Below are 26,369 nucleotides of genomic sequence, written 5' to 3' on the forward strand. Positions count from 1 at the left end.
TTTCCAGATGCTGAGATATATTAACTTCTGTGCAAGCGGAGGAGCAGGGGCGGACTAACCATTTGGAAACTCGGGCACTGCCCGAGGGCCCGGGGTCAGTAGGGGGCCCCATGAGATGCCCCTGGTACCTTTTTCATAGGCTTTTTTGAGTTTGGGCAAGGACACAGGGGCCCATGATCCCCTGTTGCCCGGGGGCCCCATGAGTTGTCAGTCCGCCCCTGCGCAGGAGTGATGTCATCTCAGCTCAGTCAATGAAAATGGACAAATATCAGTACCCAGGAGCAGAGCGGCTGAAGATGTCGGGCGGGCGGGGAGTGCCTGAATACAGCGCATGCTAAAGTGCACAGCAATGCATCCTGCCCAACGCACAAGTGTTGATGTGTGCTCAACACACACACTGCAATGTGAATGGACCCTTAGGCCTTTAGGGCAACTGGGGGCATACGGATTCCAGTGGCAAGAAGCAGGGATGACAGGTGTATGTGATCAGTGGCAGCCACAAAACATGTACTAATAGTAATGACAGGCTGAGGGGAGTCGTTGCTGTTCGCATGAATCCACACAGTAGTGACAGGTGTCCGAACCTGGATGCATCTTTCAGGGCCCAGCGACAATCATCATCCCTAATTGCAGGTAACCGCTGCATGTGCATTTACCCCTTAGACGGCCATCACTCCGTAATTCATTCACACAGTGGCCACAGCCAAATGTAAACACTTGTGATTCCAGCTGCTAGAATCTGATGATTCTTGCTGCTGAATTAAATAAACGAGCCCTAATCGCCTCTGTAAGTGAGGGTTTAGGATCCCTGTACATGGTACTGGTACTGGTGAATGAATGCCGAATCTTCCTGGCAAAATGTTCTTCCACAAAACACAGGAGTATGGCCCATTTACATGCAAATAAGCGCACTAAAATTCTTCTAGTGATAATATATTCTGGTATTCAGGGAGGTGTTTTTTTACATGCGTATGACCGCATAAATTACTGACCACTAATGCAGATTGATTTTTTTTTTTTTTTCACTGATTTAACCACTTGCAGACCGGCCTCAGTACATATACTGTGAGGGAGCGGCTCTTACAGGCAACGCGACGTATTGGTATGTCGCTGCCTGGTTTCGGGTGTGCACGCCCCCGCCTGCCTACTTCCTTGTGATTTGACATAGTGGGAGTCAGCAGATCCCGCCCAATATTTAATGGCAGGGACCTGCTTATTGGCTTTGTCGAATCACAGCCCAGAGCCCTGTGTTGACAATCAACACAGGGCTCTGAATAGAGGGAACGATCGCTTTGCTTCTTTTCCCTGCAAAGCTTCAAAAAGAAACAAATCGATCTGTAGTAAAAATCAGCACACATTACACAGGCACACAATTAACCCATTAATTGCCCCTAAATGTTAACCCCTTCCCAGCCAGTGTCATTAGTACTGTGACAGTGTATATTCTTAGCACTGACCACTGTATTAGTGTCACTGGAGATGTCAGTGGCAGTTAGTCAGTTAGTGTCAGATTACCTGCCGCACTATCACAGCCCCATTTTAAGTCACTGATCACCGCCATTACTAGTATTTAAAAAAAAAAATCCAGTATATATACCATAATTTGTAGACGCTATAACTTTCATGCAAACCAATTAATATACACTTGAGATTTTTTTTTTACCAAAAACGTAGCAGAATATATTTTGGCCTACATTTACGAAGAAATTCGATTTTTCTAAAAACATTATTTATATTGAATGTTTTTTATAGCAGAAAAAAAAATGTTCTTTTCAAAATTTTATGTCTTTATTTGTTCATATAATAGAAAATAAAATAACCCAATGGTAATCAAATGCCACCAAAAGAAAGCTCTATATATGCGAGGAAAAAAAAGATATGAATTTCATTTGCGTAGAGTGTTGTATGACCATGCAAATGGAAATTAAAGTAGCACAGTGCCGAATAGCAAAACAATGGCCTGGTCAAGAAGGGGGTAAAATCTTCTGGAGCTCAAGTGGCTTGGTGGCTCTACCAGGGGCGGACTGACCATTTGGAAACTCGGGCAGTGCCCGAGGGCCCGGGGTCAGTAGGGGGCCCCATGAGATGCCCCTGTTACCTTTTTCATAGGCTTTTTTGAGTTTGGGCAAGGACACAGGGGCCCCATGATCCCCTATTGCCCGGGGGCCCCATGAGTTGTCAGTCTGCCCCTGGGCTGTACCTAGCCGCTCACACTTGTTAAAAACAGCAGCAGGGATCAGTAGATTCCTGGCGCGGCCTTTTGCACCAGGGCAAAAATGTCTACGTAAATGTAGTTTTAGGGTCCATGCCATAATGAAATTACTGATCATAAATGTAGGAACTTGCTGGCAGAAAGATCCTGCATACAAAAAAAAAAAGCAACGTCTTGTAAAGTGCATGTGTTTACTGAGGTACAAAAGCATATTAAATTCTTTTATTTTTACAAAGATTTAAATTACGTATAAATCGCACTCACACGCATTACTGACTTCAGGCACATTTTTTTTTCTCCTTAGATTTTTATGGATCAGAATGCAGCACAGTTTTATGCACCATAAGAAAGCAACTGAACTGCATTTAGATAAAAAAAAAAACAAAAACAAAAAAAGAACTGTATTGATGAAAATGTGATTTTATTTAAGGTATGTGCATGAGCCATAAAAACAAAAAATAAAGCGACAGAACGCCTGGAAACAGTGTTTATGGCGCCTGTGTGCAAGAGCCCAATTTCTATCTACTATATTTATTTTTTTGTACAAAACCTTTTTTCCTGTTTATTAGATCTCAGTTCAGTTTTTGCCCCAGGCAAGTGACACATATAACTGAAAGAACTTCTTATGTAATAAAGACAGGCTTATGACAAGAAGAGACATGTAACTCTTCCACCTACGTGTCACTGGCCAATTACAATCCACACACGGAGCACATGGCTTGTGTGAAAACACTTTGTGGTCTCATGGATCCACATTCAACTAGAAACTCATGAGAAATGTTCTATCTCAGAGCCTGATAAAGACCAGGAAGAATGATTTCCACCTTATGTGGAGGACTGAGCATGTGCTGATCTCAGAGTATTTGCTGGAGGAAGGTAAGTGCCTGCACGGACTGCTATACTGGCACTGGAAAGCTGTCAGACCTGTTTTTTTTCTTTGTTGATGGAAGGGAATAGAGAAAATACTTGGCTTTTAGTTCTGTTTTTTAACAACCGGCAGGGCACGAAAATGCCTTTATTACTGCAGCTTATCTATCAAGGTAATACAGAAATCAATGGTGATGGGCAATATGCATTTATTGATCACAACCAATCAAACTAAAATTGATCTGTTACTATGACTATTTTTGCATTGCCGATTTGTATTCCCTTATATTGCCTTTGTCCTCATAGACAAGGCTTTAGGCCTGCTTCATACTGATGCGTTTTCAGATGCGACTTGGGTCACAGTGTATCACATGACATTAGAACTAAAATTGCTTCCAATGGTACCCATTCACATCAATGCAGCGCAGCTATGATGTGACTTTGGGAAGGGTCCTGTGTGATTTATAGTACAATTTGCCATAAAAGTATAAGCAAACCACATCCAAAATGCAACCAAAGTTGCATCAAAGTCACACTACAAATGTTCACACTTTTGCGTCTTTTTTAAAATGTGTTTTAATGCATTTTTCATCCATTTCCACTGAAGTCTATAGGATGAAGCATGCATTGTCACACTAAAAAAATAAATAAAAGGCATCTGTACTTCTTTCTGCACAGAAGAGATGCACACAGGTGTAAACGGGCACCATAGAAAATAATGGTAATCCTGTTGTTGTGCATTGTCGCACATCAGAAAATACATATAAAATATTGATTATAAATAGCTGGCTCAGGTGATACATATACTGTACATAATAGTGTAAGGTTGACTTCCAGGTACTTTTTTTGTTTGTTTTTTTCATAGTTACTTCGGCCCAGTTTGGACCAAAGTATTCATATTCTTCATCTACTGATTCCCATGCAAGAAGAGAATCACTATAGTAGTCACCGCATCTACAGTGATCCTCACTGTCTTCCGGGTTCTGTGCCATGTTGCTGCCCGGTTGGATAGTAAATAGAGGGGGTCGCTTGTTCAGTATTGGCGCCATTCAGAGAACGTCTTTTCTTCTCAATGAATACAAGGCAATCTCTGAGTGGACAAGGTAGAAACTGTGGTGTCACCACCTCTCCTCTTCATCCAATCCGAGAACCCTGTGCATTCACTGAGAAAAGGCATTCTCTAAATGGCACTCATGGTGAGTAAGTGGCTCCTATGTTTACTATGAAGCAGGGCAGACACTAGGCATGAGACCTGCAGAACAGCGCAGATCACTGTAGTAGCTCACTACTTCCTAAGGATCGGCCAGGTATTGAATATGTGTACTTACAGTACATTGGTCCAAGCTGAGCCAATGTAACTATGCAAAAATATTCATACAAGCAATGGCTTGGTTCACACCTGTGCGTTTGCATTCAGCATGTATGGCAGCCCATTTATTTCAATCAAATTGCAAGGAAAGAAGTGTCTGACCATGTGATTTTACACTCGAAAACACAGGTTTTTTGCCAATACATGGGAATGCGATTATTTCTTAATAGCACCCCCAAACGCCTGTGTATTTGCTCGCAAAACCACATGGTCGGATACTTTTTTTCCCCACATTTTGATTGAAATAAATGATTAGAGAAATAGATCATTAGAGAACAACTTTGCATTCATTGAGAAAGGCATTCTCTGAATGGCACCCATGTCAAGTGAGTGGCCCCTGTGTTTTACTATGAAGCAGAGAAGCCACTCGGCATGTAGATCAGTGTGGATCACTGTAGATGCCCTCCACTTCCTCTGGGATCAGCCAGGTATTGAATATGTATACTTACAGTACATTGGTCAAAGCTGAACTAATGGAACCATGCAAAAATATTCATACATGCAGTGGTTTGGGTCACACCTGTGCGTTTGCATTCTGCATGTATGGCAGGCCATTTATTTCAATCAAAAGGCAGAGAAAGAAGTATCTGACCATGTGGTTTTGCGCGCAAAAATACAGGCTTTTTGGGGGTGCCATTAAGAAATAATGGCACTCCCATGCATTGGCAAAATGCCTGTGAACCAAATGGTCAGACACTTCTTTCCCTGCATTTTGATTGAAATAAATGTGCTGCCATACATTCAGAATGCAGATTCACAGGTGTGAACCAAGCCACTGCATGTATGAATATTTTTGCATAGTTCCAATGGTTCAGCTTGGACCAATGTACTGTAAGTATACATATTCAATACCTGGCCGAGGAAGTGGGGGGCTACTACAGTGATCCACACTGATCTACAGGTCCCATGCCGAGTGGCTGCCCTGCTTCATAGTAAACACAGGGGCCACTCACTTGACATGGGTGCCATTCAGAGAATGCTTTTCTCAATTAATGCTTGCTGAGTTGCCCCATTTACTTGAATAGGTCGTGATTGACAGGTGGTAGCACCCACAAACAGCAACAGGGGGTTTAATTCATGATGCGGCATGTGTACTCATTTGGCTGCTGCTTCAGCAGCTAAAGGGGGTAGGGATTGGGGGTGGTAAAACCGTGACCCAACCGCAGGGTTCCCCCCTGCCCCCTACACACTTTACATGTTAACAAACCCTAAAGGTGCCGCTGCCGAATGCAACTAAGGGCTCATTCACAAGTGCAGCAGGCACCGCTGCTCTCCTGAAAAGTGATCCAAGTGTGTATTACAGATGGTGAGGAAGAGATTTGTTGCCTCCTTTCCAACTGATTTAAATCCACGATTGCCGTGCAATGCACACAATTGCCACACAGTAGTACGGCAATTAGAGGTTTAAATCAGGTGTGTGGAGGCGACACTGTGCCCGGTGATCTTTGACTTCTTGCATATTGTTCAGCTAGCTCACCACCTCTTTAAGGTTGCCTACCCCTGTTTTACATGATATTGTTTAACCACCTACCTACTGTCATACATACAGCAACAGTGAAGTGGTAGATGCTTATTTACCCTGAGACATTTAAAAATCTGCACTGGATAAAGCACTGCCAAGGCAACCAGTGCGCCTTTTAAAGTCTGTGAACTTCAGACAGCTCATTGCACAGACAACCTATACAGAGCCATTCTGAATGGCTCTGTATGTTGCAATTACTGTAATTGGTCATAGAAAGACCAACCACATCGATCACAGATATAAACAGTGTAGTGTTTACATCTGTGAGCCCTCCATCTCCTCTTTCAATGAAGGAATGGTGGAAAGGAGAGCTTATAAATAAATGAGTCATTTATTAGTTCCAAAGCAAAACACAGATCAATGGCAGCAACAGATGAGGATATTTCTTATTTCCCTTTTCATGCCCCCCCCCCTCTCTCTCCTAAACAATGGATTTCCAGCTTGCCTCTCTATGTGACCTGTACATTAACCCTACATCTCCATTATACTGCATATTAACCCCCTCATTCCCGTCTATGATCTGTATGCACCGTATCATACAGCATGTTAACCTCTGCAGTACCAGCATGTTTCTTAATTTCCAAAACAATTGTGGAAAAAATTACCTCAGGATAATTGTGGGGGTATTATTACTACCTTAACATTTTTAACCACTTGCCCTCCAGAGGATTTACCCCCCTTTCTGACCAGGCCATTTTTTTTTGCGATACGGTGCTGCGTTACTTTAACTGACAATTGCGCGTTCATGCAACGCTGCACCCAAATGAAATGTATATCCTTTTTCCCCCACAAATGGAGCTTTCTTTTGTTGGTATTTGGTTGCCTCTGCATTTTTTTATTTTATTTTTCATGCTGTAAACAAAGAACGATAATTTTTAAAATAAAAACAATATTTTTGACTTTTTGCTATAAAACCTATCCAGTAAAAAAAATTTAAAATATCAAATTTCGACATATATTTAGGCCAAAATGTATTCTATTACATGTCTTTGCTAAAAAGAAAATCCCAATACATGTAAATTACATGGTTTATGTGAAAGTTATAGCATCTACAAACGGCGGTATATATACTGGAATTTTTTTTTTGCAATACTAGTAATGGCGGCAAACAGCGACTGCAGCAGGCATTCAGACACTATTGGGATTTTTTTTTAGAAAAGACATGTAGAAGAAATTTTAGTTTTTTATTTTTTTTTTTACTGGACATATTTAATGGCAAAAAAGTAATAAACATTGTTTTTTTCTCAAAATTGTTTCTTTTTTATAGCACCAAAAATTAAAAACGCACAGGCGATCAAATAGCACGGAAAGCTCTATTCGTGGGAAAAAAAACGTAAATTTAATTTGGGTGCAGCATTGCATGACCGCACAATTGTCAGTTAAAGTAGCACAGCGCCGTATTGCAAACAATGGTCTGGTCAGAAAGGGGGATAAATCCTCTGGAGGGCAAGTGGTTAATGATCTAATAAAGGCTTAGGCTGGCCATACATTATACAATTATCTGCAGATTTTTGGTTTAGATTTACCAAAAACCATATAATAGGAGGACAAACCGAAACAACACTTTCAGTTGTATCCAATTAGGCAGGCCCTTGCACTACATAGTTGAAGGTAAATCTAAAGGAAATTGGGCAGAAAATCTGCAGATAATTGTATAATGTATGGCCAGCCTTACTCCTTTCATGTTGTGAGTTCTGCCTGTCTGCTGGTCATTTCTTTCCACGACTTCCTGGATTCCTAGCATGCTTTGCAGCTTCTCTTCTGCTGTTTACTTTCTATTTCTAATGACTACATATCCCATGGTACCTTGCTTCAAGCAGTGATTCCTGTACTGACTCCGCCTCCTGAAACTCCTCCTCTGTAGTTCAGAAGGCAGGCTGTGTGAATGCTATGACAAAGCAGTGCCTACTTCACAGGGCATGTGACTTCAGAACTCCAGGAAGTAAATGTATGGGGATCATCACAAAGTAAGTTTACAAACTTCAAGGTCATTCAGAATAATAGGAGGCCAGCAATAATTGGCACAATGCAGAAATGAATATACTACATTTTAAACCATCTGACAGTTGCAAACATTTCCTGGGACAATTATGAAGAGCTCTGTTCCTAGGTGTGCACACCTGCTGTGATTATTGTGATGGAGGCCCTCTCTCCTTGCTGGATATTCATTCCTGATGGCACCCCCATGTATCTGAAAACACAGTGGGGTTGATTTTCTAAAACCCAGAGTGTGCAAAACCTGGTGCAGCTGTGCATATAAACCAATCAGCTTCCAGGTTTTATTGTCAAAGCTGAATTGAACAAGCTGAAGTTAGCAGCTGATTGGCTATCATGCACAGCTACTCCAGATTATGCACCCTTCAGTTTTAGTAAACGGTTTTGTGCGGCTGTCTGCTTTGCATTTTGGGTCGGGGGACCTTTTCCCCATGTTTCCCGCAGGTACAGCACTGTGCTCAAATGAATGGACTGCCGTGGCTGCACAACCGTGGCACACAGGAGATGTGTGAACCTAGCCCCTTTGTTCACCTAGACATAAATGAGCAATTTAAAGTGTTAGTAAACCCAGGACCCTGCATTCACTCTATCTAATCTCCCACAGTACACACAACATGGAAATGCAATTATTTTAGTAAATATAAACTGCTAAATACCTTTTCTCATCAGCAGTTAGAGCAGTCTTTTGGCTTTCTTTCAGTGTCCAGCAGAGCACTGATAAAGCTTGTAGGAGGAGTTTTCTTTCTACTGTAGGAGGATGCAGGTCCCCTGACCTCTTGTCTGAACAGTGCTGGCCCTGTGCTGGTCAAATGCACTCTCCCAAGACGAAAAAAAATCCACACCAAACTGAGCATGTGCAGAGTGACTCCACACGATATGACTTATCAGGAGATAAGAGGGGGATACTGAAAGAAGGGGAGGATCAGAGAAGACAGGATGAAACAACCTTTTTACACAATGCAGAGGATTAACCCCTTAGGTTCCACAGTGAGTATAACAAGCATGCTTTGCTGCATATACAGACCTATTTTACTGAGTTTAGTAACACTTTAACCCTTGCTGTTTGGGTTAATTTTTTTTAGCCTCACAGAGTTAGGCTTAAAAAAAACACAAATTGAGGAAATGCTGTACATATGCTGCCTTTGCTGACCAATCCGATGAAAATTTTTCGTTGACTTACTGCAGGTGTAAACCAAAGGCTTCAAAGCTTTTCTGAGTTCCTGATCCAGAAGAAATGTGCAAGTCAGAAATTCTGACTTTACTGTCATGTTGTTTTCAGCATGCTTGTTTGAGGTTACTGACTCAAGGTACTGAGGTTGGACATTATTCAACTATTTTTGGAAGGAGGTCAAAGGTGGTAGACCCAGTACTTCTTTTATTAAGCACTTTAGCTCCAAAAGGTTTTACCCCCTTCGTGACCAGGCCATTTTTTCCTATTTAGTACTGCGTTCTTTTAACTGGTAATTTTGCAGTCGTGCAATGCTGCACCCAAACAAAATTTATATTCTTTTTCGTCACACAAATAGAGCTTTTTTGGTGGTATTTGATCACCACTGGGTCTTTCATTTTTTTTCCAATATAAATGAAAAACGCCCAAACATTTTGAAAAAAGTTTTTTTTTTACTTTCTGTTATAAAACTTATCCAAGAAAAAACTTTTTACAAATCTAATTTCTCAAAATAAAGGGCAAAATGTATTCAGCTTGGTAAAAAAAAAAAAATCACAATAAGTCTATATTGATTGATTTGCGTGAAAGCTATAGCATCTAAGGTGTGTGTGTGTGTGTGTGTGTGTGTGTGTGTGTGTATGTGTATATGTTGGAATTTTTATTTATTCTATACTACTAATGGCAGTGATCAGTGACTTCAAATGGGACTGCGATGGGGGATCTGACGTGGGGGGGGGGGGTGTACTGATTATCCGCCACTGACATCACCATTGACACTAATACAGTGATCAGTGTTAATAATATAAACTGTCACTGTACTGATGACATTGGCTGAGAAGTGGTTAACGTCTAGGGTGATCAAGGGGTTAAATGTGTGCCTAACAATGTGTAATATGTTACTAACAGATCTCTTTGTTTCTTATCTCTGCTTTGCAGAGATAAGAAACAGTTCGTTCTCTCTGTAAAGAGCCCTGTGTCAACAGCTCTGGGCTGTGATTGGACACAACCAATCAGCAGGTCCCAGCATCATTGGCCAGGACTTGCTGACAGACTCCCGCTGTGTACAGTCACAGCAGGTGTCGGGGGGGGGGGGGGTGTAAATCAAAAGCAGGCAGCAACGAAGTAGCAGTACGTTGCTTTGCCTACACAGGCCGCCCATCTGTAGCACATTGTGGGCATACGGTCCTTAAGTGGTTAAAGGTATTTTAAGTATGTTGCCGCACCTCAGATTTTAGGTCTACCTTCAAGCAAGCCTTTAAGAATTGCATGACTAAAGGGATAAGGGCCCATTGACCCCTGTAAGTGTGGACAAGGCTGAACTTTGAAAGTATTTGATCCTAGGCCCTTGTCCAGCCCCAGCTGTAAGAGATGCAGAACCTTGGCTGGTTCTGGTGATAAAGAATTCCAGGCTTTTTATGCGACTCCTGATCCGATGAGGACAAAAAGGAGAATGTTGCGAGGTCTGACTTTGATACATAGTTAACCAGTCCTGTCAGGTTGCAGGGGGAGCACCACATCCTATTAAATGCCCCCATGATGCACCAGGAAAATAACCTACTTGCTACATCTTTGCTGCAGAACGCACTTTCTATAAGGATGAATAATAGCACACAAAACATTCGCCCTTACCCAGAGGCGTAAAAGAAGTCTTATTGGGTGTGCTGGCTATCACAATAACAGCCCAAATTCACACTGGGCATGAGTAAAGCCAGGTAATGTAAAGGTTTTTATGTGCTCCATAGACTTTTAAAACAGACGCTCCTATTAAAGTCTATAGGGGAAAGAACATGCAATTCTGTCTCAAACAAGCATGTCTTTTCAAGCATCTCAGGAAACAGGATACAACACTCAGGTGTGAACTGACCATTCAAAATAATAGAATTCCCCATCTTGATCATTGTCCTGCTTCCATAAATGTGTAACAAAAATGCTCAGGTATGAATGGGGGCTTAACAAGCCATTAGCAGTACCAACTGACTGAATATTCATATTTTTTAATAAGCCTAGTTGTGACTATAGTACTAATAGTACTGCTGTAGACGTCCAGTGCAGGTACTGCAGTGGTCAGGAGTATCTGACAGCCAGAGCATAAGGGAAAGGTGGTTGAGGGGACCCGTCCTGCAGTGCGGAGGAGCCTTCAAAAGTGAAAGATCAGGTAAGTAAAACTGATTTTCCCAGTCCTCTAGATGTAAATGAAAGTTTAAGGGCGGCCATACATGGATCGAAAAGTGCACGGTTCAGCAGGGACTGGCCAAACTTCGATCCATGTTTGGGCAGGCTGGTTGTACAGAATTCAATCTACCAATCAACTTCTGTACAACCAAGCCTGTTGGGTTTTTCCCAAATGATCAGTGTCGCCGGCTATAGTTGGCAGCACTGATCAGTGTATTCTGACGGCGGGGAAGTCTCCCACCATCAGAATACAAAAGCACAGCGGGAGTGATTCCAATTACAAATTAGAATACATTTCAGTACAGAAGGAATAGGAGGGCCCTGCTCATGGAGCTTACAATCTTATTATTATTACAGGTACTTATATAGCGCCATCAATTTATGTAGCACTTTACATATATATTGTACATTCACATCAGTTCCTAACCCTCAAAGAGTGTACATTCTAAGGTAATATATAGCTAGTTTAGTGTAGCTTTACCACATTATACATTCCATTGCTGTTTTTGAAAGATGTTTCATGGAGTTACATACTTTTACTTTTGGGATGGAAGCTGGATTAATGTTCTCTCACCATGGAGCATCAGGCCTGATAATGTCAATCTACTGATTGTGGGCTTGAGGGAAACTACACTGGTTTTGGGTCCATTTTATTTAACTTTTTTTTATAGGTTTTCAAAAAAAATTTTTTACTGGAATTTTTTAGTCTACAATAAATATGTAACTATGTAGCTAAATAAGAAAATATATAGAAAATCTCTACATGATCACTTGAATGTGAATTTTTCCTTGTGTATTTTACAGGCTGAAATTAAAGTTTTATATCATCTGAATAAAGAAGCACATGCTGACGTTCTACCTTGGACCCGGACATGGTTAGTAAAATTGGAAAGTCACCAGTTGGCCAAAAACTTAATGAAAGCTTTGATGACAAGCATGATAGAAGACTCGAATTTCATGAGATCCTGAGAAGCCGCTATAACCTCACCACTTGTCGCCAGGATGGTCCAGCTTGGGGGAAGGAGCAAGAGAAGCGTTCTCCGCGTGAGGAGGAGTTCTTCAGGAGGAGACATCTTTGGACTGATGAATTTGAAGAGAAAAGACTTAGGTCCCCACCTAAGTTAAAGAGATATATTAGATATTCACCCATGAAACAAAATCTAAACAGATCTCTTCGGGAAGACCGGCAGCTTTTATCATCAGGCAGTCAGGTAAATGTTATTTCATGAATGTTCTTGTATGACGAGAAGTAGCATGATAACTGTTATGCCCTATTAATACTGGAATGGTCCAGTTACATTTTAAAGGGCATTTCATTTCAGGTTGCTGTGAATATAATACAGTATATAGGTTACGCATGTACATACATGTCCTTAACTGTCAATTCCTTACAGAGATTTAAAAGGAATGTAAGGTTCTCGCAATATTTTTTTTTTCTTTATACATATGGCATGAGTTACTTTTGCCTTTCTATCATCTCAAACCAGTCTGCCTGTTCTCCTCTGACATCAACATGGCATTTTTGTCCACATAACTGCCGCTCACTGGATATTTTCTCTTTTTTGGACCATTCTCTGTAAACCCTAGAGATGGTTGTACATGAAATTTACAGTAGATCAGCAGTTTTTTTAAATACTCAGACCAGCCCGTCTGGCACCAACAAACATGCTACAATCAAAGTCCCTTAAATCCCCTTTCTTCCCCATTCTGATGCTCAGTTTGAATTTCAGAAAGTCGTATTTACTGTGTATAGAAGCCTAAATGCATTGAGTTACTGACATGTGATTGGTTGATTAGTAATTTGTGTTACCAAGCAATTGAACAGGTGTACGTAATAAAGTGGCCAGTGAGTGTATATGTGTTTATTTTAGATTTACTAAAACTGGTACACTCACAATCAGGTGCAGCTGTGCACGGTAGCCAATCGGCTTCTAACTTCAGCTCATTCATTTAAGCTTTGATAATAAAACCTGGAAGCTGGTTGACTTCTATGCAGAGCTGCACCAGATTGTGCACTCTCCAGTTTTGGTAAAACTCCCCCATAGTTTCTGTGTATAATATGTAAGTGTATTTTGCGATTTAGCATCAAATGAAGAGTTTCACAAAGATTCAGCCCACCCAGCGAAACACATTTTATGGCTTTAGTAAATAACCCTAAGTGTGTTTCAGTAAAGGCCAGCATTTCTCAGCCAGGGCACCGTTTCATTTTTCCCTAGGGTGCTGTGAGAATGGGACCCAGTTTGTCTTGGATCGTTATCATGATTTGCCATGGTTCTGGCAGGCCATGCACCAGCACATTAAAAACCAATGATTATCTAGGACCAGGACACACGGCATCATTCATTGCTGTGGTGATGATGTCTAGCTCATCTGCACCATGGCAACGCATGACTGATCCAGGGCAAGCAGCATGCAGGACCTCAAATGGAAGCTTCAAATAAAGAGATTCACAAAGATTCAGCCCACCCAGCGAAACACGTTTTATGGCTTTTTGCCCATTTTTATTTATCCATACGCCAAAGTAACATAGTGTTTTGAATAACAACAAACTTTTTTCAGCCTGTCTGTTTTGTTGCACAGCTCCGTCTGGATTCAGGGTTTTACTTCTGTATGAAGTATTTTCGGAAATACTGGTGTATATATGGTGTATAACCATATACTGCCATCCATGTTTGTTGGGTGGCTGTATGTAGCACCTGTGGTTCCCAGGCAGGAAAGTGTGCCTGAACTTTTCTTTGTGTAACCACAGGTAACCATGTGCATGAAACCTAAGACAGCTGCTCCAATCTCAGCCTCTCTGCTGAACAGGTTCCAACAGCCATCAGACTGGACCTATTGACTGAGATATATAGACTGCTACTTGCTTAACTCAGGCACACCAGTCTGTTTAGACAGAGGCTACCTCTGCAACTCTCACATGTCAGCCGCCTGTTTGGTAGGCCACACAGGCCTACACATGCACTCCCCATATGTCAGGTTTTAAGCTTAAGTTATGTGCAACACCCACCTGACTTCAGTCAGTTCCACACCTGTTTAGGTACCCTTTCCTTGCTGAAGCAAACATTATCTGCATATTTACACAGGGACAGACACAAAACTTACAGTATATGCTTTGGCTGTAGAATTAGGGGTGGTGGCTAGCAGCAGGCTTATTATGTGACCATACACTATATTGCCAAAAGTATGGGGACACCTGCCTTTTACACGCTCATGAACTTTAATAGCATCCCAGTCTTAGTCCATAAGGTTTAATATTGAGTTGGCCCACCCTTTGCAGTTATAATAGCTTAAACTCTTCTTAGATTCCTCAACCCCATACATGCTAATCCATGTCTTTATGGACCTTGCTTTGTGCACTAGTGCGCAGTCATGTTGGAACAGGAAGGGGCCATCCCCAAACTGTTCCCACAAAGTTGGGGGCATGAAATTGTCCAAAATGTCTTGGTATGCTGACGCCTTAAGAGTTCCCTTCACTGGAACTAAGGGGCCAAGCCAACCCCTGAAAAACAACCCCACACCATAATCCCCCCCTCCACCAAATTTTACACTGGGCACAATGCAGTCAGGCAAGTACCGTTCCCCTGCAGTCACTAAACCCAGACACGTCCATCGGATTGCCAGACAGAGATGCGTGGTTTGTCACTGCAGAGAACACATCTCCACTGCTCTAGAGTCCAGTGGCGGTGTGCTTTACACCACTGCATCCATCACTTTGCATTGCACTTGGTGATGTAAGGCTTGGATGCAGCTACTCGGCCCATTCAATGAAGCTCTCTTTGCACTGTTGTTGTGCTATTCTGAAGGCCACATGAAGTTTTGAGGACTTTAGCTATTGATTCTGCAGACAGTTGGCGACTTCTGCGCACTGTGAGCTTCAGCATGCGCTGAGCCCCCTCTCTCAATTTGCGGGGCCTACCATGTCATGGCTTAATTGCTGCTGTTCCCAGTTGTTTTCACATTGCTACTAAATATTCCATGGTAAACTGTTACTGGTATTATAACAAAGAAATTTCACGGATGGACGTATTGCACAGATGGCAACCTATCATGGTACCACTCTTGAATTCACTGAGCTCCTGAGAATGTCCCATTCTTTCACAAATGTTTGTAGAAGTAGTCTGCATGCCTAGGTGCTTGATTTTATACACCTGTGGCCATGGAGGTGATTGGAACACCTGAATCCAATGATTTGAAGGGGTGTCCCAATACTTTTGGTTTTATATATATATATATATATATATATATATACACACATACATATATATATATATATATATATATATATATATATATATAATGTATGTGTGTGTGTGTATATATATATATATATATATATATATATACACAAACACACAGCGGGTAGAACAAGTATTGAACATGTCACCATTTTTCTAGGTAAATATATTTCTAAAGATGCTATTGATATGAAATTCTCACAACCCATGCAGTCCATACATACAAAGAAACCAAAACAAATAAGTTCAGAAATTAAGTTGTGTGTAATAAAATGGAATGACACAGGGAAAAAGTATTGAACACTCCAACTCCAACTTATTTAACCACCTCCTGCTCGCCATATAAGGAAATGATGGGAGGGTGGTGGTTCTCTCATTCTGGGAAGACATCCCACTCTAACTGCACATGTGAACCCTGGGGTGGCATGGTAACAAACCAGCTTCTAACTTCAACTTGTTCAATTTAAGCTTTGGCAATAAAACCTGAAAGCCGATTGGTTTGTATGCAGAGGTGCACCGGATTTTGCACTCTCCAGTTTTAATAAATAACCCCCAGTGTGTTTCAGTAAAGGCCAGCGTTTCTCAGTCAGGGTACCATTTAATTTTCCCCAGGGTGCCGTGAGAATGGGACCCAGTTTGTCCTGGATCAGTATCATGATTTGGCATGGTGTGGTAAGACCATGCATCAGATGGTGTTTAACTCGTCTGCACCATGGCAATGCACGACTGTGATCCAGGGCAGGCAGCATGCAGGACCTCCTCCAGCATTCACGATGTCCAGCATTTAGGGATGAAGTCTGCCTCCTTCAGACCTCCTCCACTTCCCACCCTCTGCTGTTCTACTGGAACCAAAATGTAGAACTCTGATGTCAAGAGTGGACTATGTGATCAGAGGGCTGTTTGATTGGCAGGCTGTGTGATTGGCGAGCTGTGTGTGAATGGAGGGTTGTGTGATGGGGGTAATCTGATGTGATGAGGGATTCATGTATAGGGGTCCTCTGATGTATAGAAGTGATTCTGATGTTATAGGGGGCTCTCATGTATAGGTAGGACATGGATGTGAAGGGGGGACAGTCTGTGACATGAAGAGTGACTCTGACAGGATGGAGGGGCCTTTAATGTGAGGGGTGGCCTCTGATATGCAAGGAGGATTCTGATGGGAAGGGGACTCAAATGTGTGGGGGAACCTCCTGATGTGAAAGTGGACCTTGCATACATTTAAAGGGTGCTGAGACTGGAAAAAAAAGGCTGAGAAACACTGGTGTAGACCACATACAGTGGGGATCGAAAGTTTGGGCACCCCAGCAAAATATTTGTATTAATGTGCATAAAGAAGCCAAGGAAAGATGGAAAAATCTCCAAAAGGCATCAAATTACAGATTAGACATTCTTATAATATGTCAACAAAAGTTAGATTTTATTTCCATCATTTACACTTTCAAAATAACAGAAAACAAAAAAATGGTGTCTGCAAAAGTTTGGGCACCCTGCAGAGTTAATATCTTCTACTGCCCCCTTTGGCAAGTATCACAGTTTGTAAACGCTTTTTGTAGCCAGCCAAGAGTCTTTCAATTCTTGTTTGAGGTATCTTTGCCCATTCTTCCTTACAAAAGTCTTCCAGTTCTTTGAGATTTCTAGGCTGTCTGTCACGCCCTGCTCTTTTAAGGTCTATCCATAGATTTTCAATTATGTTGAGGTCAGGAGATTGTGAAGGCCATGGCAAAACCTTCAGTTTACGCCTCTTGATGTAATCCCCCGTGGATTTCGAGGTGTGTTTAGGATCATTATCCATTTGTAGAAGCCATCCTCTCTTTAACTTCAGCTTTTTCACAGATGGCATCAAGTTACCATCCAAAATTTGCTGAAATTTTATTGAATTCATTTTTCCTCCTACTCGTGAGATGTTCCCTGTGCCACTGGCTGCAACACAACCCCAAAGCATGATTGATCCAACCCCATGCTTAACAGTTGGACAAAGGTTCTTTTCATTAAATTCTGTGCCCCTTCTTCTCCAAACATACCTTTGCTCATTCCGGCCAAAAAGTTCAATTTTAACCTCATCGGTCCACAGAACTTGTTTCCAAAATGCATCAGGCTTGTCTATATGTTCATTTGCAAAGTTCAAACGATGATTTTTGTGGTGAGGACGTAGAAGAGGTTTTCTTCTGATGACTCTTCCATGAAGACCATATTTGTACAAGTATCTCTTTATAGTGGAATAGTGTACCACAACTCCAGTGTCTGCCAGATCTTTCTGGAGGGATCGTGCAGTCAAACGTGGGTTTTGAATTGTTTTTCTCACAATCCTGCGAGCTGTTCTGTCTGATATTTTTCTTGGTCTTCCAGATCTTGCTTTAACTTCCACTGTTCCTGATGGCTGCAATTTCTTAATTACATTCCGAACAGAGGATATTGACATGTGAAAACGCTTTGCTATCTTCTTATAGCCTTCTCCAGCTTTGTGAGCGTCATCTATTTTCAGTTTCAGTTTTCTAGACAACTGCTTAGAAGAACCCATGGTGCTGATTGTTGGGGCAAGGTCAGATGAGTCTGGGCATTTAAAACCTTTGAGATTGACATAACCTGGTCTTCCCAGACGATGATTGAGAACAATCCATGACACTGGCAGGTCTCAGCTTGGCAAAGGGGGCAGTGCATGCTATAAATTCTGCAGGGTGCCCAAACTTTTGCAGACACCATTTTTTTGTTTTCTGTTATTTTGAAAGTGTAAATGATGGAAATAAAATCTAACTTTTGTTGACATATTATAAGAATGTGTAATCTGTAATTTGATGCCTTTTGGAGATTTTTCCATCTTTCCTTGGCTTCTTTATGCACATTAATACAAATTTTTAGCTGGGGTGCCCAAACTTTCGATCCCCACTGTAAGTCAAGTGATAGGGAGTTAGATTATAAACTGAGCATTATATATACATTTTAAGATTCATAAAAATGACTTATGTGGTCTACACCAGTATCACTGTACTGTAACAAAAGAAAGGTACAGCAATGAGTTTTTATAATATGTTGTTTTTGCGCAAAGTATTTTTTCCATTCTAAAAATGTTTTTCTTTTTGTATTTTATCTTGCAGGGCTCATGTTACCATAACCGATCTAAGACATATCCGTTTGACTACACAAATATGAAACTTAGAACTCTGAATAATAATGATCCCTCAGAACCTTTATACCATAGAATGAAAAAGAATGATGCAACTAAAATTGAGAGGGGTAAGGTTGTTTCAATGAAAGTGACATATCCTACTACATGTACAAGTAACTAGATTAGGAGTAATACAAGAGCAACTTTCAGAGTTGTGGGCAGGTATTAACCACTGTACTTGAGATTTGGGAGGAGTCAACACATGATTGTGCTTAAATATTATTTTTATTGTAGAATTTGAATTGTCTCAGAAATATAGTAGTTACAGAAATGACATCATATACAAGGTTGCATCAAAAAAGTTTCAAGACTAGTTTTGCAACACGTCAACAGATGGCAGCACAAGGCTGCATGCACAGTCACAGGGAGCATCACATTTCATAAGTCAGAGTGCCAAAAGGCATCATCCTCTGTACATTGGGAGCTGTGCAACTGTTGCTATTCTGACCACGTGCGTTACTAACATCTGCTATTTCATCATGGACAGCAAGTTAGAACAAAGAGCAAAATTATGCGTGAACCTGGGCAAATCTTTGCATCTCCGTAATGTTTTCAAAACAATGACCTTTGAGCTGGCTCTTCATGTTTGGGAAGAGAGCATTTTCAGGGGTTGAGCTCATTTGCAGGTCTTCCTGATCTCTTGTTGTCTTCCACACTTGAAGCGCGTGTGCCACTCAAAACACCTCGAATGTCTCATTGCAGCATCACCGTAAACTTTTCAAATTATGTCAAACGTCTCTGTGGCAGATTTGCCCAGTTTCACGCAGAATTTCATATTTGCTCTTTGTTCTAATTTGCTGTCCGTGATGAAATAGCAGACATGGTAATACAGCTGGTCAGAATAACACCAGTTGCACACCTCCCAATGTACTAAGGATGATGTTTTTTTTTTGGCACACTGACTTATGAAGGTCTGCACTGCCTGTGACTGTGCGTGCAGCTTTGTGCTGCTATCTGTCGGTGTGTTACAAAACTAGTCTCAAAACTTTTTGCTACCACTTCGTATGTTGAAGGTCATACATTTTTCCATGGTAATGATTATTACTAGGGCACTTTTTAAATAGGGATATAACATGAGCTTACAGACCACAGAATGCCCAAGGAGCACTTCCCTTGGTGGAGGCATCAGATTACTGGGTTGCCCTGAGATCCCCAGTATCCTTGCAGTTATCCAGTTGAAGGTGGGAGACCGTTCCAAGAAGCTGACAGAAGAGATACCTTGTAAGGGGGAATCTACTCTTTCTCTCCTTGTTAGATACCTCTCCCTAATACTGCTCATACTGTCTTCCCAAAAAAGTGAAGCTCCGTCTTTATTCTCCCACACTACAGGCATGCAGGATGATGCAGAACCTGCTATATAAGAATTTCTGTGTCACAATGGTCACCCAAATCTCGGATTTCAGCATCTAATAGTAGTTGCCAGTTTTCCCAAGTTGGCTGTCAGGAGCCCATAATAGGGGATAAATTAATCCCCAATGGACTCCTGCTAGCCTGAGGGGACAGCAGTGCCACCTTATGTCAATAGATAAACTGCAGCTCAACCTCTGCCTAGAGCAGTGTTTCTCAACCTTTTTCCAGTCAAAGCACCCTTTGACAGTTTCATGGCATCCCTTCTAAAATGTTAAAAATAAACTAATAGTTTTACATATTGCAGCAGCATCCAAACACATAACAGACCTAATATTAGCGGTGATTTACTCTTTTGCACACTAGTACTGACTAGTATTCCAGCATTTGTTCCTCATTTTCTCTCCTCCATGCAGCTAACGTGACCCCAGTGCTGACAGGGGGAAGGGAGGGTCAAACAAGGGTGCTGTGGAGGTGCCCGATATCCTTCTAAACTAATTTCAGCAATTGTTAGAATGCTGGCAGCTGACCTGCACAGTGCCCAAGGTTATAATGTTGCACAATGAAAACCTGCAGCTTTGTGTAACAAAAAGCAGGCTTGATCCACCTGCTAACTTGTACACAAATTTTGGGAAATGTTTAGGCATTTTGCCAAAGCACCCCTGAAGAACCACAAAAGGCATCCCAGGATGCCTAGGCACCCTGCTTGAAAAAGGCTAGCCTAGAGACTTTTCAGGTCATAGTTATATAATTTCTTGACAATAGTATCCTTCCAGTATTATACCATATTACAACAGTAATTATTATTGCATGTTGCAACATATTACTGTTTTGCTTCAGATATAATAGTATGTACATAGCACCACATCTGACATCTACATATCGCTTTTCATTTTGCTGAATTCATCTCCAAATGGTTCCTATCTGTATAGGGTTGAGTTCATAGCTTTATACTGAAATTCTAAAAATTCAATCATATTTATGCTTTTAAATATACCTGCTTTAAAGCAAATGGCATACTGTGTTGACATACAGGAAAATGTACTGCATACGCATTTTACTGCAGTTCCAGTAATGTCTTTGGGAACTATATTGCACACTGACACAATAACATTAATGCAGAATATGTTTTCCATATTCCAATGCACTGAAGTGCAGAGATGTGAACAGACATCACAAAGAGTTCACTAGTCGGTATTCATAATACCAGAGAGATTGTCAATGCAGTACATACAACTCTCTCCCCAGTCTTCAAAAGCAATAGTCAGATCTGTAGTGCAGGATACATACAGCTCACTCTCCAATATTAATGCTGCAACTGCTACATAGCTCACTACACAAGTATCTATACTGTTGGTGAGATTTGCTCCCTGTACACACTCTACAAAGCCCCTAAACCAGTGGTTCTCAAGCTTCCTAATGCCGCGACCCTTTAATACAGTTCCTCATGTTGTGGTGACCCCCAACCATAAAATTGTTTACCCAGTAATTATAATTCATGAATTGTCGTTTTACCTTCAATACTGCTGCTTTCAGCACAGTATCTGCTTTCAGCACAGTAGCTGCTTTCAACACAGTATCTGCTCTTTACACATCAGAAATATGTGTTTTCTGATGGTCTTAGGCGACCCCTGTGAAAGGGTCGTTCGACCCCCAAAGGGGTCGCGACCCACAGGTTGAGAACCACTGCCCTAAACTATCAGTGCGATCTTCCCTTAGTACCCACTGCTCATTACCAAGCATCTGTGCCACTGGTTCCCAATTACAAAACTAAAGCTGGCTATATAGCCATAGATTTCTTTTGTTTAGCCTGCAGGCTGAACAAAGAAAATCAAACAGAGACTTCCATACAGTGCAGACGGACAAATCTTTCACTGTGGCTACTGAGTCCTGAGTGCTGGTGCTGCAAGTACACTAAAATACCATTCAACTTTCCAGAAATCCAGTGAGCTTATGGCCTTACATTAGATGTTTGCCAGCTCCCCTGGACACCTTTCTCCTGGCACGCGGAAAGCAGCATCAGATATGTGATTTTGTAAATGTGTTTAGATGCTGTTAGGCGTGTCAATTGCTTAGGTGTTAATTCATTTAATTGGCTGAAATAATAATTTGTTTTGGCAACTGAAATTGAAAAAGCGCTAAACATGCCTAGTATTAAGGTGTGTTTAGATGTGTTTAGGCTTGTCAGTCATTTTTACTGCCAAAATGCTGCTGCTCCTGAAGGCTCCTGGTAGTGGGTTTTTTTTCTGCCTCCAAATGCCTGCAAATGTCTATTGTGTGCATGTGCACATAAACCAACATTGAGAGACATTTAGAAACAGAGAAAAAAAAAGCTGTAAATGCTCCTAAAAGTGGCGTTTTTTATCGCCCAGTGTGCATGAAGCCTATTAACTTCCTTCTTGTGCTGACAGCTTTGTCTTTGTTGCATGCAGTCTTGATTTTAGTCCTGCCTGAGTTCTACCCTGCTGGATGACAGAACTCCCTTCTATATATTGTGGATATACGTGCGGGGAGGGGAGTATTCTTATCTCAGACAGAAAGGTAGGAGCACGCTTTCAGAAAGTTAGTAATCTGAAAGAAATCCTAAGTATTTTTCCCTACTGGTTTCAAGAGATAAAACATAGGTTTATTGCAGACATATACAAAATATTTTACAAAATTGATACCCTTCCATGGCTTCCAGTACCACCTCTATGCTATGACACCCAGATCTATCTCTCCACTCCCCAACTCACCCCCTCAATCTCCTCACATATCACAAATCTACTAAGCAACATATCAGTATGGATGTCACACCACTCCCTTAAACTCAACCTTTCCAGAACCGAGTTTGTAATATTTCCTCCTCCCCGATCCCCCACTCATGACTTTACTATTAGGATCAACAGCACAACCATTGGTCCTTCCTCCTAATGCCAGGGTGCTACACTCTGGCCTAGCACCCTGGCACTCTGGCCTCTCCTTCGGGCCCCACATCCAATCACTGTCTAAATCCTGCCGCTTCAACCTCCGCAACATTTCCAAAGTCCGCCCCTTTCTGACCAATGACACCACAAAACAACTGATCCACTCCTTGGTTATATCCCGCCTTGATTACTGCAACTCCCTTCTAACTGGTCTACCATTACACAGGTTATACCCCTTCAGTCTATTATGAATGCTGCTGCTAGACTCATACACCATACCAACCAATCACTGACTGCTGCTCCTCTCTGCCAATCCCTTCACTGGCTTCTACTAACTCAACGTATAAAATTCAAAATACTAACCACAACTTTCAAAGCCATCCACAATACTACCGCTAGCTACATCACCGAACTCATCCGCAGATATCGTATAAGTCCGCTCTGCTCCTCCCAAGACATCTTGCTCTCTAGCTCCCTCGTCACCTCCTCCCACGCTTGCCTCCAGGACTTCCCCAGAGCCTCTCCCATCCTCTGGAACTCCCTACCCCAGTATGTCCCGTCAGCCCCCGCTCTGTCTGCCTTTAGGCGATCTTTGAAAACTCACTTATTCAGGGAAGCCCACACCCCCCCTCCACCTAAGAACTGTACTTGAGCCATCTCCATCAGATCATCCCCTGCAGCTATCACCTTTTGTATCACCTTCCCCTTTCTTTGGATTGTAAGCTTCAGGAGCAGGGCCCTCCTATTCCTTCTGTACTGAATTGATTTGTAATTGCGCTGTGTTTTTAATGTCTATTTGAGTGTTATAAAGTGTGGAAATCTTTCACCCCAATTACTCCAGAATGAGATATAACAATCTGATTGTACAGTTTAAGAAGGTTTCTTCCTTAATTTAGGAAGTATTTTCCTTCTTTGGTACAATTTATTTTTAATATATTACCAATTTATGGAACAGACACACTTTTGCCAATATCTTATTAAAAATAAATACAGAGTTAAACTACTTGTATGGGGAAGATTTTTCCTACAAAAAGACTTCTGTACAGCTACAGTGGATATAAAAAGTCTACACAAACCTGTTAAAATGTCAGGTTTCTATGATGTAAAAAAATGAGACAAAGATAAATAATTTCAGAACTTTTTCCACCTTTTAACGTGACCCCTTTTAATGTGACCTTTTAATGTGTAAACTGTACAACTCAATTGAAAGACAAACTGAAATCTTTTTTTTTTTGGGGGGGGGGGATAAACATAAAATAAAAAAATGTGGTTGCATAAGTGTGCACACCCTCCTATAACTGGGGATGTAGCTGTGTTCAGAATTAAGCAATCACATTCAAAATCATGTTAAATAGGAGTCAGTACACACCAGCCATCATTTAAAGTGCCTCTGATTAACCCCAAATAAAGTACCGCTGTTCTAGTAGGTCTTCCTGACATTTTCATAGTCATATCCTACAGCACAAGCCATGGTCCGCAGAAAGCTTCCAAAGCATCAGAGGGATCTCATTGTTAAAATGTATCAGACAGGAAAAGGGTACAAAAGAATTTCCAAGGCATTAGATATACCATGGAACACAGTGAAGACAGTCATCATGAAGTGGAGACAATATGGCACAACAGTGACATTACCAAGAACTGGACGTCCCTCCAAAATTGATGAAAAGATGAGAAGAAAACTGGTCTGGGAGGCTGCCATGAGGCTTACAGCAACATTAAAGGAGCTTCAAGAATATCTGGCAAGTACTGGCTGTGTGGTACATGTGACAACAATCTCCCGTATTATTCACATGTCTGGGCTATGGGGTAGAGTGGTAAGACTAAAACCTTTTCTTATGAAGAAAAACATCCAAGCCCTGCAAAATTTTGCAAAAACACATCTGAAGTCTCCCAAAAGCATGTGGGAAAATGTGTTATGGTCTCATGAAACCAAGGTTGAACTTTTTGGCCATAATTCCAAAGATATGTTTGGCGCAAAAACAACACTGCACATCACCAAAAGAACACCATACCCACCATGAAGCATGGTGGTGGCAGCATTTGGACTGTTTTTTTCTTCAGCTGGAACTGGGGCCTTAGTCAAGGTAGAGGGATTTATGAACAGTTCCAAATACCAGTCAATATTGGCATAAAGGCTTCTGCTAGAAAGCTGAACATGAAAAGGAACTTCATCTTTCAGCATGACAATGACCCAAACCATACGTCCAAATCAACAAAGGAATGGCTTCACCAGGAGAAGATTAAAGTTTGGAATGGCCCAGCCAGAGCCTAGACCTGAATCTGATTGAAAATCTGTGGGGTGATCTGAAGAGGGCTGTGCATAGGAGATGCCTTCATAATCTGACAGATTTGGAGTGTTTTTGCAAGGAAGAGTGGGCAAATATTGCCAAATCAAGATTTGCCATGCTGATAGACGCATACCCAAAAAGACTGAGTGCTGTAATAAAATCAAAAGGTGCTTCAAAAAAGTATTAGTTTTAAGGGTGTGCACACTTATGCAACCATATTATTTTAGTTTTTTATTTCCACTTCCCTCCACCTAAAAGATTTCAGTTTGTTGTTCGACTGAGTTGTACAGTTTATAGGTTATAGATGGAAAAAGTTCTGAAATGATTTATCTTTGGCTCATTTTTTTATATCCTAGAAACCTGACATTTTAACAGGGGTGTGTAGACTTTTTATATCCACTCTACTTTTGAAATGTAGGCACCCTTGCCAGACAGCACAGCCAGACCATCCAATTCCACTGCACCAACAATACATCTTGTTGTCATGTACCTGTATGAGGAGCCTGAGATGATGAGGATGGCCTCTTGCACAGTTCTTGTCCGAGCAGCCCTGGATAGTGAGACCGAGACTGCAGGGGGTGAAAGAAAGGCACAAGTGCCAAGGTGTAGCCGCTGTAAAAAGGAACTTGAGCGTGCTGGTGTCTGAAGAGCAGAGGTACAGCTGGTGATGCACTGTGATAGTACCAAGTTCAGTGGATGGCGTACATCAGGATGTACACAGAATCTGAGTCAGGAACAGGCAGAGGTAGGCAACAATTGGGCAACGAGGTGCAGAATCAAAAGGCAGGAGCGTGGTCAGTAGTCCATGCCAGGGTCGGTAGCAGAGGCAGAAAGCAAACATAAGCAAGGTCAGAGCAGAAGCCAGGTTGATAACAGGATCATGGATGCACATCAGGACTGGATCACAAGTATAAGGCTGAAGACCATACAGCACAGGACCAGTGCAGGGTTCAAGTTTAAATAGACCGTTTGTCAGCAGTGCACACACGTGCAAGTGCTCATACGTGCAAGCAAATGAGCAATTTGTCGTCTTATGCCCATGCACTTATGTATTAGCCAAACAACAAGTTTTCGTCTTCATGCACACTGGGCGTTTTAAAAACGTCAGTAACGTTAGCTGTAAAA

At 41.6% G+C, this 26,369-nt stretch overlaps 1 protein-coding gene across 3 annotated transcripts in view; it reads left to right on the forward strand.

Annotated features, from left to right (window-relative positions):
* Positions 1-26,369, forward strand: part of TRAF3IP3 (TRAF3 interacting protein 3) — a 105,123-nt gene that overhangs the window by 23,809 nt on the left and 54,945 nt on the right. For 2 of the 3 annotated variants that reach the window (XM_089668347.1, XM_089668346.1), the window contains exons 2-3: positions 12,110-12,516; positions 18,633-18,771. In XM_089668347.1, the coding sequence (XP_089524473.1) occupies positions 12,178-12,516; positions 18,633-18,771 (478 nt within the window). In that variant the 5' untranslated portion in view covers positions 12,110-12,177. Of the gene's footprint in view, positions 1-2,911; positions 3,089-12,109; positions 12,517-18,632; positions 18,772-26,369 lie in introns of those variants that run through there. The other variant, XM_089668345.1, reaches the window with a different exon arrangement.

This window comes from Staurois parvus, unplaced genomic scaffold, assembly GCF_062004578.1.
Source record: "Staurois parvus isolate SC_StPar_1 unplaced genomic scaffold, SC_StPar_1.0 ptg000056l, whole genome shotgun sequence".
Taxonomy (NCBI): Eukaryota; Metazoa; Chordata; class Amphibia; order Anura; family Ranidae; genus Staurois; species Staurois parvus.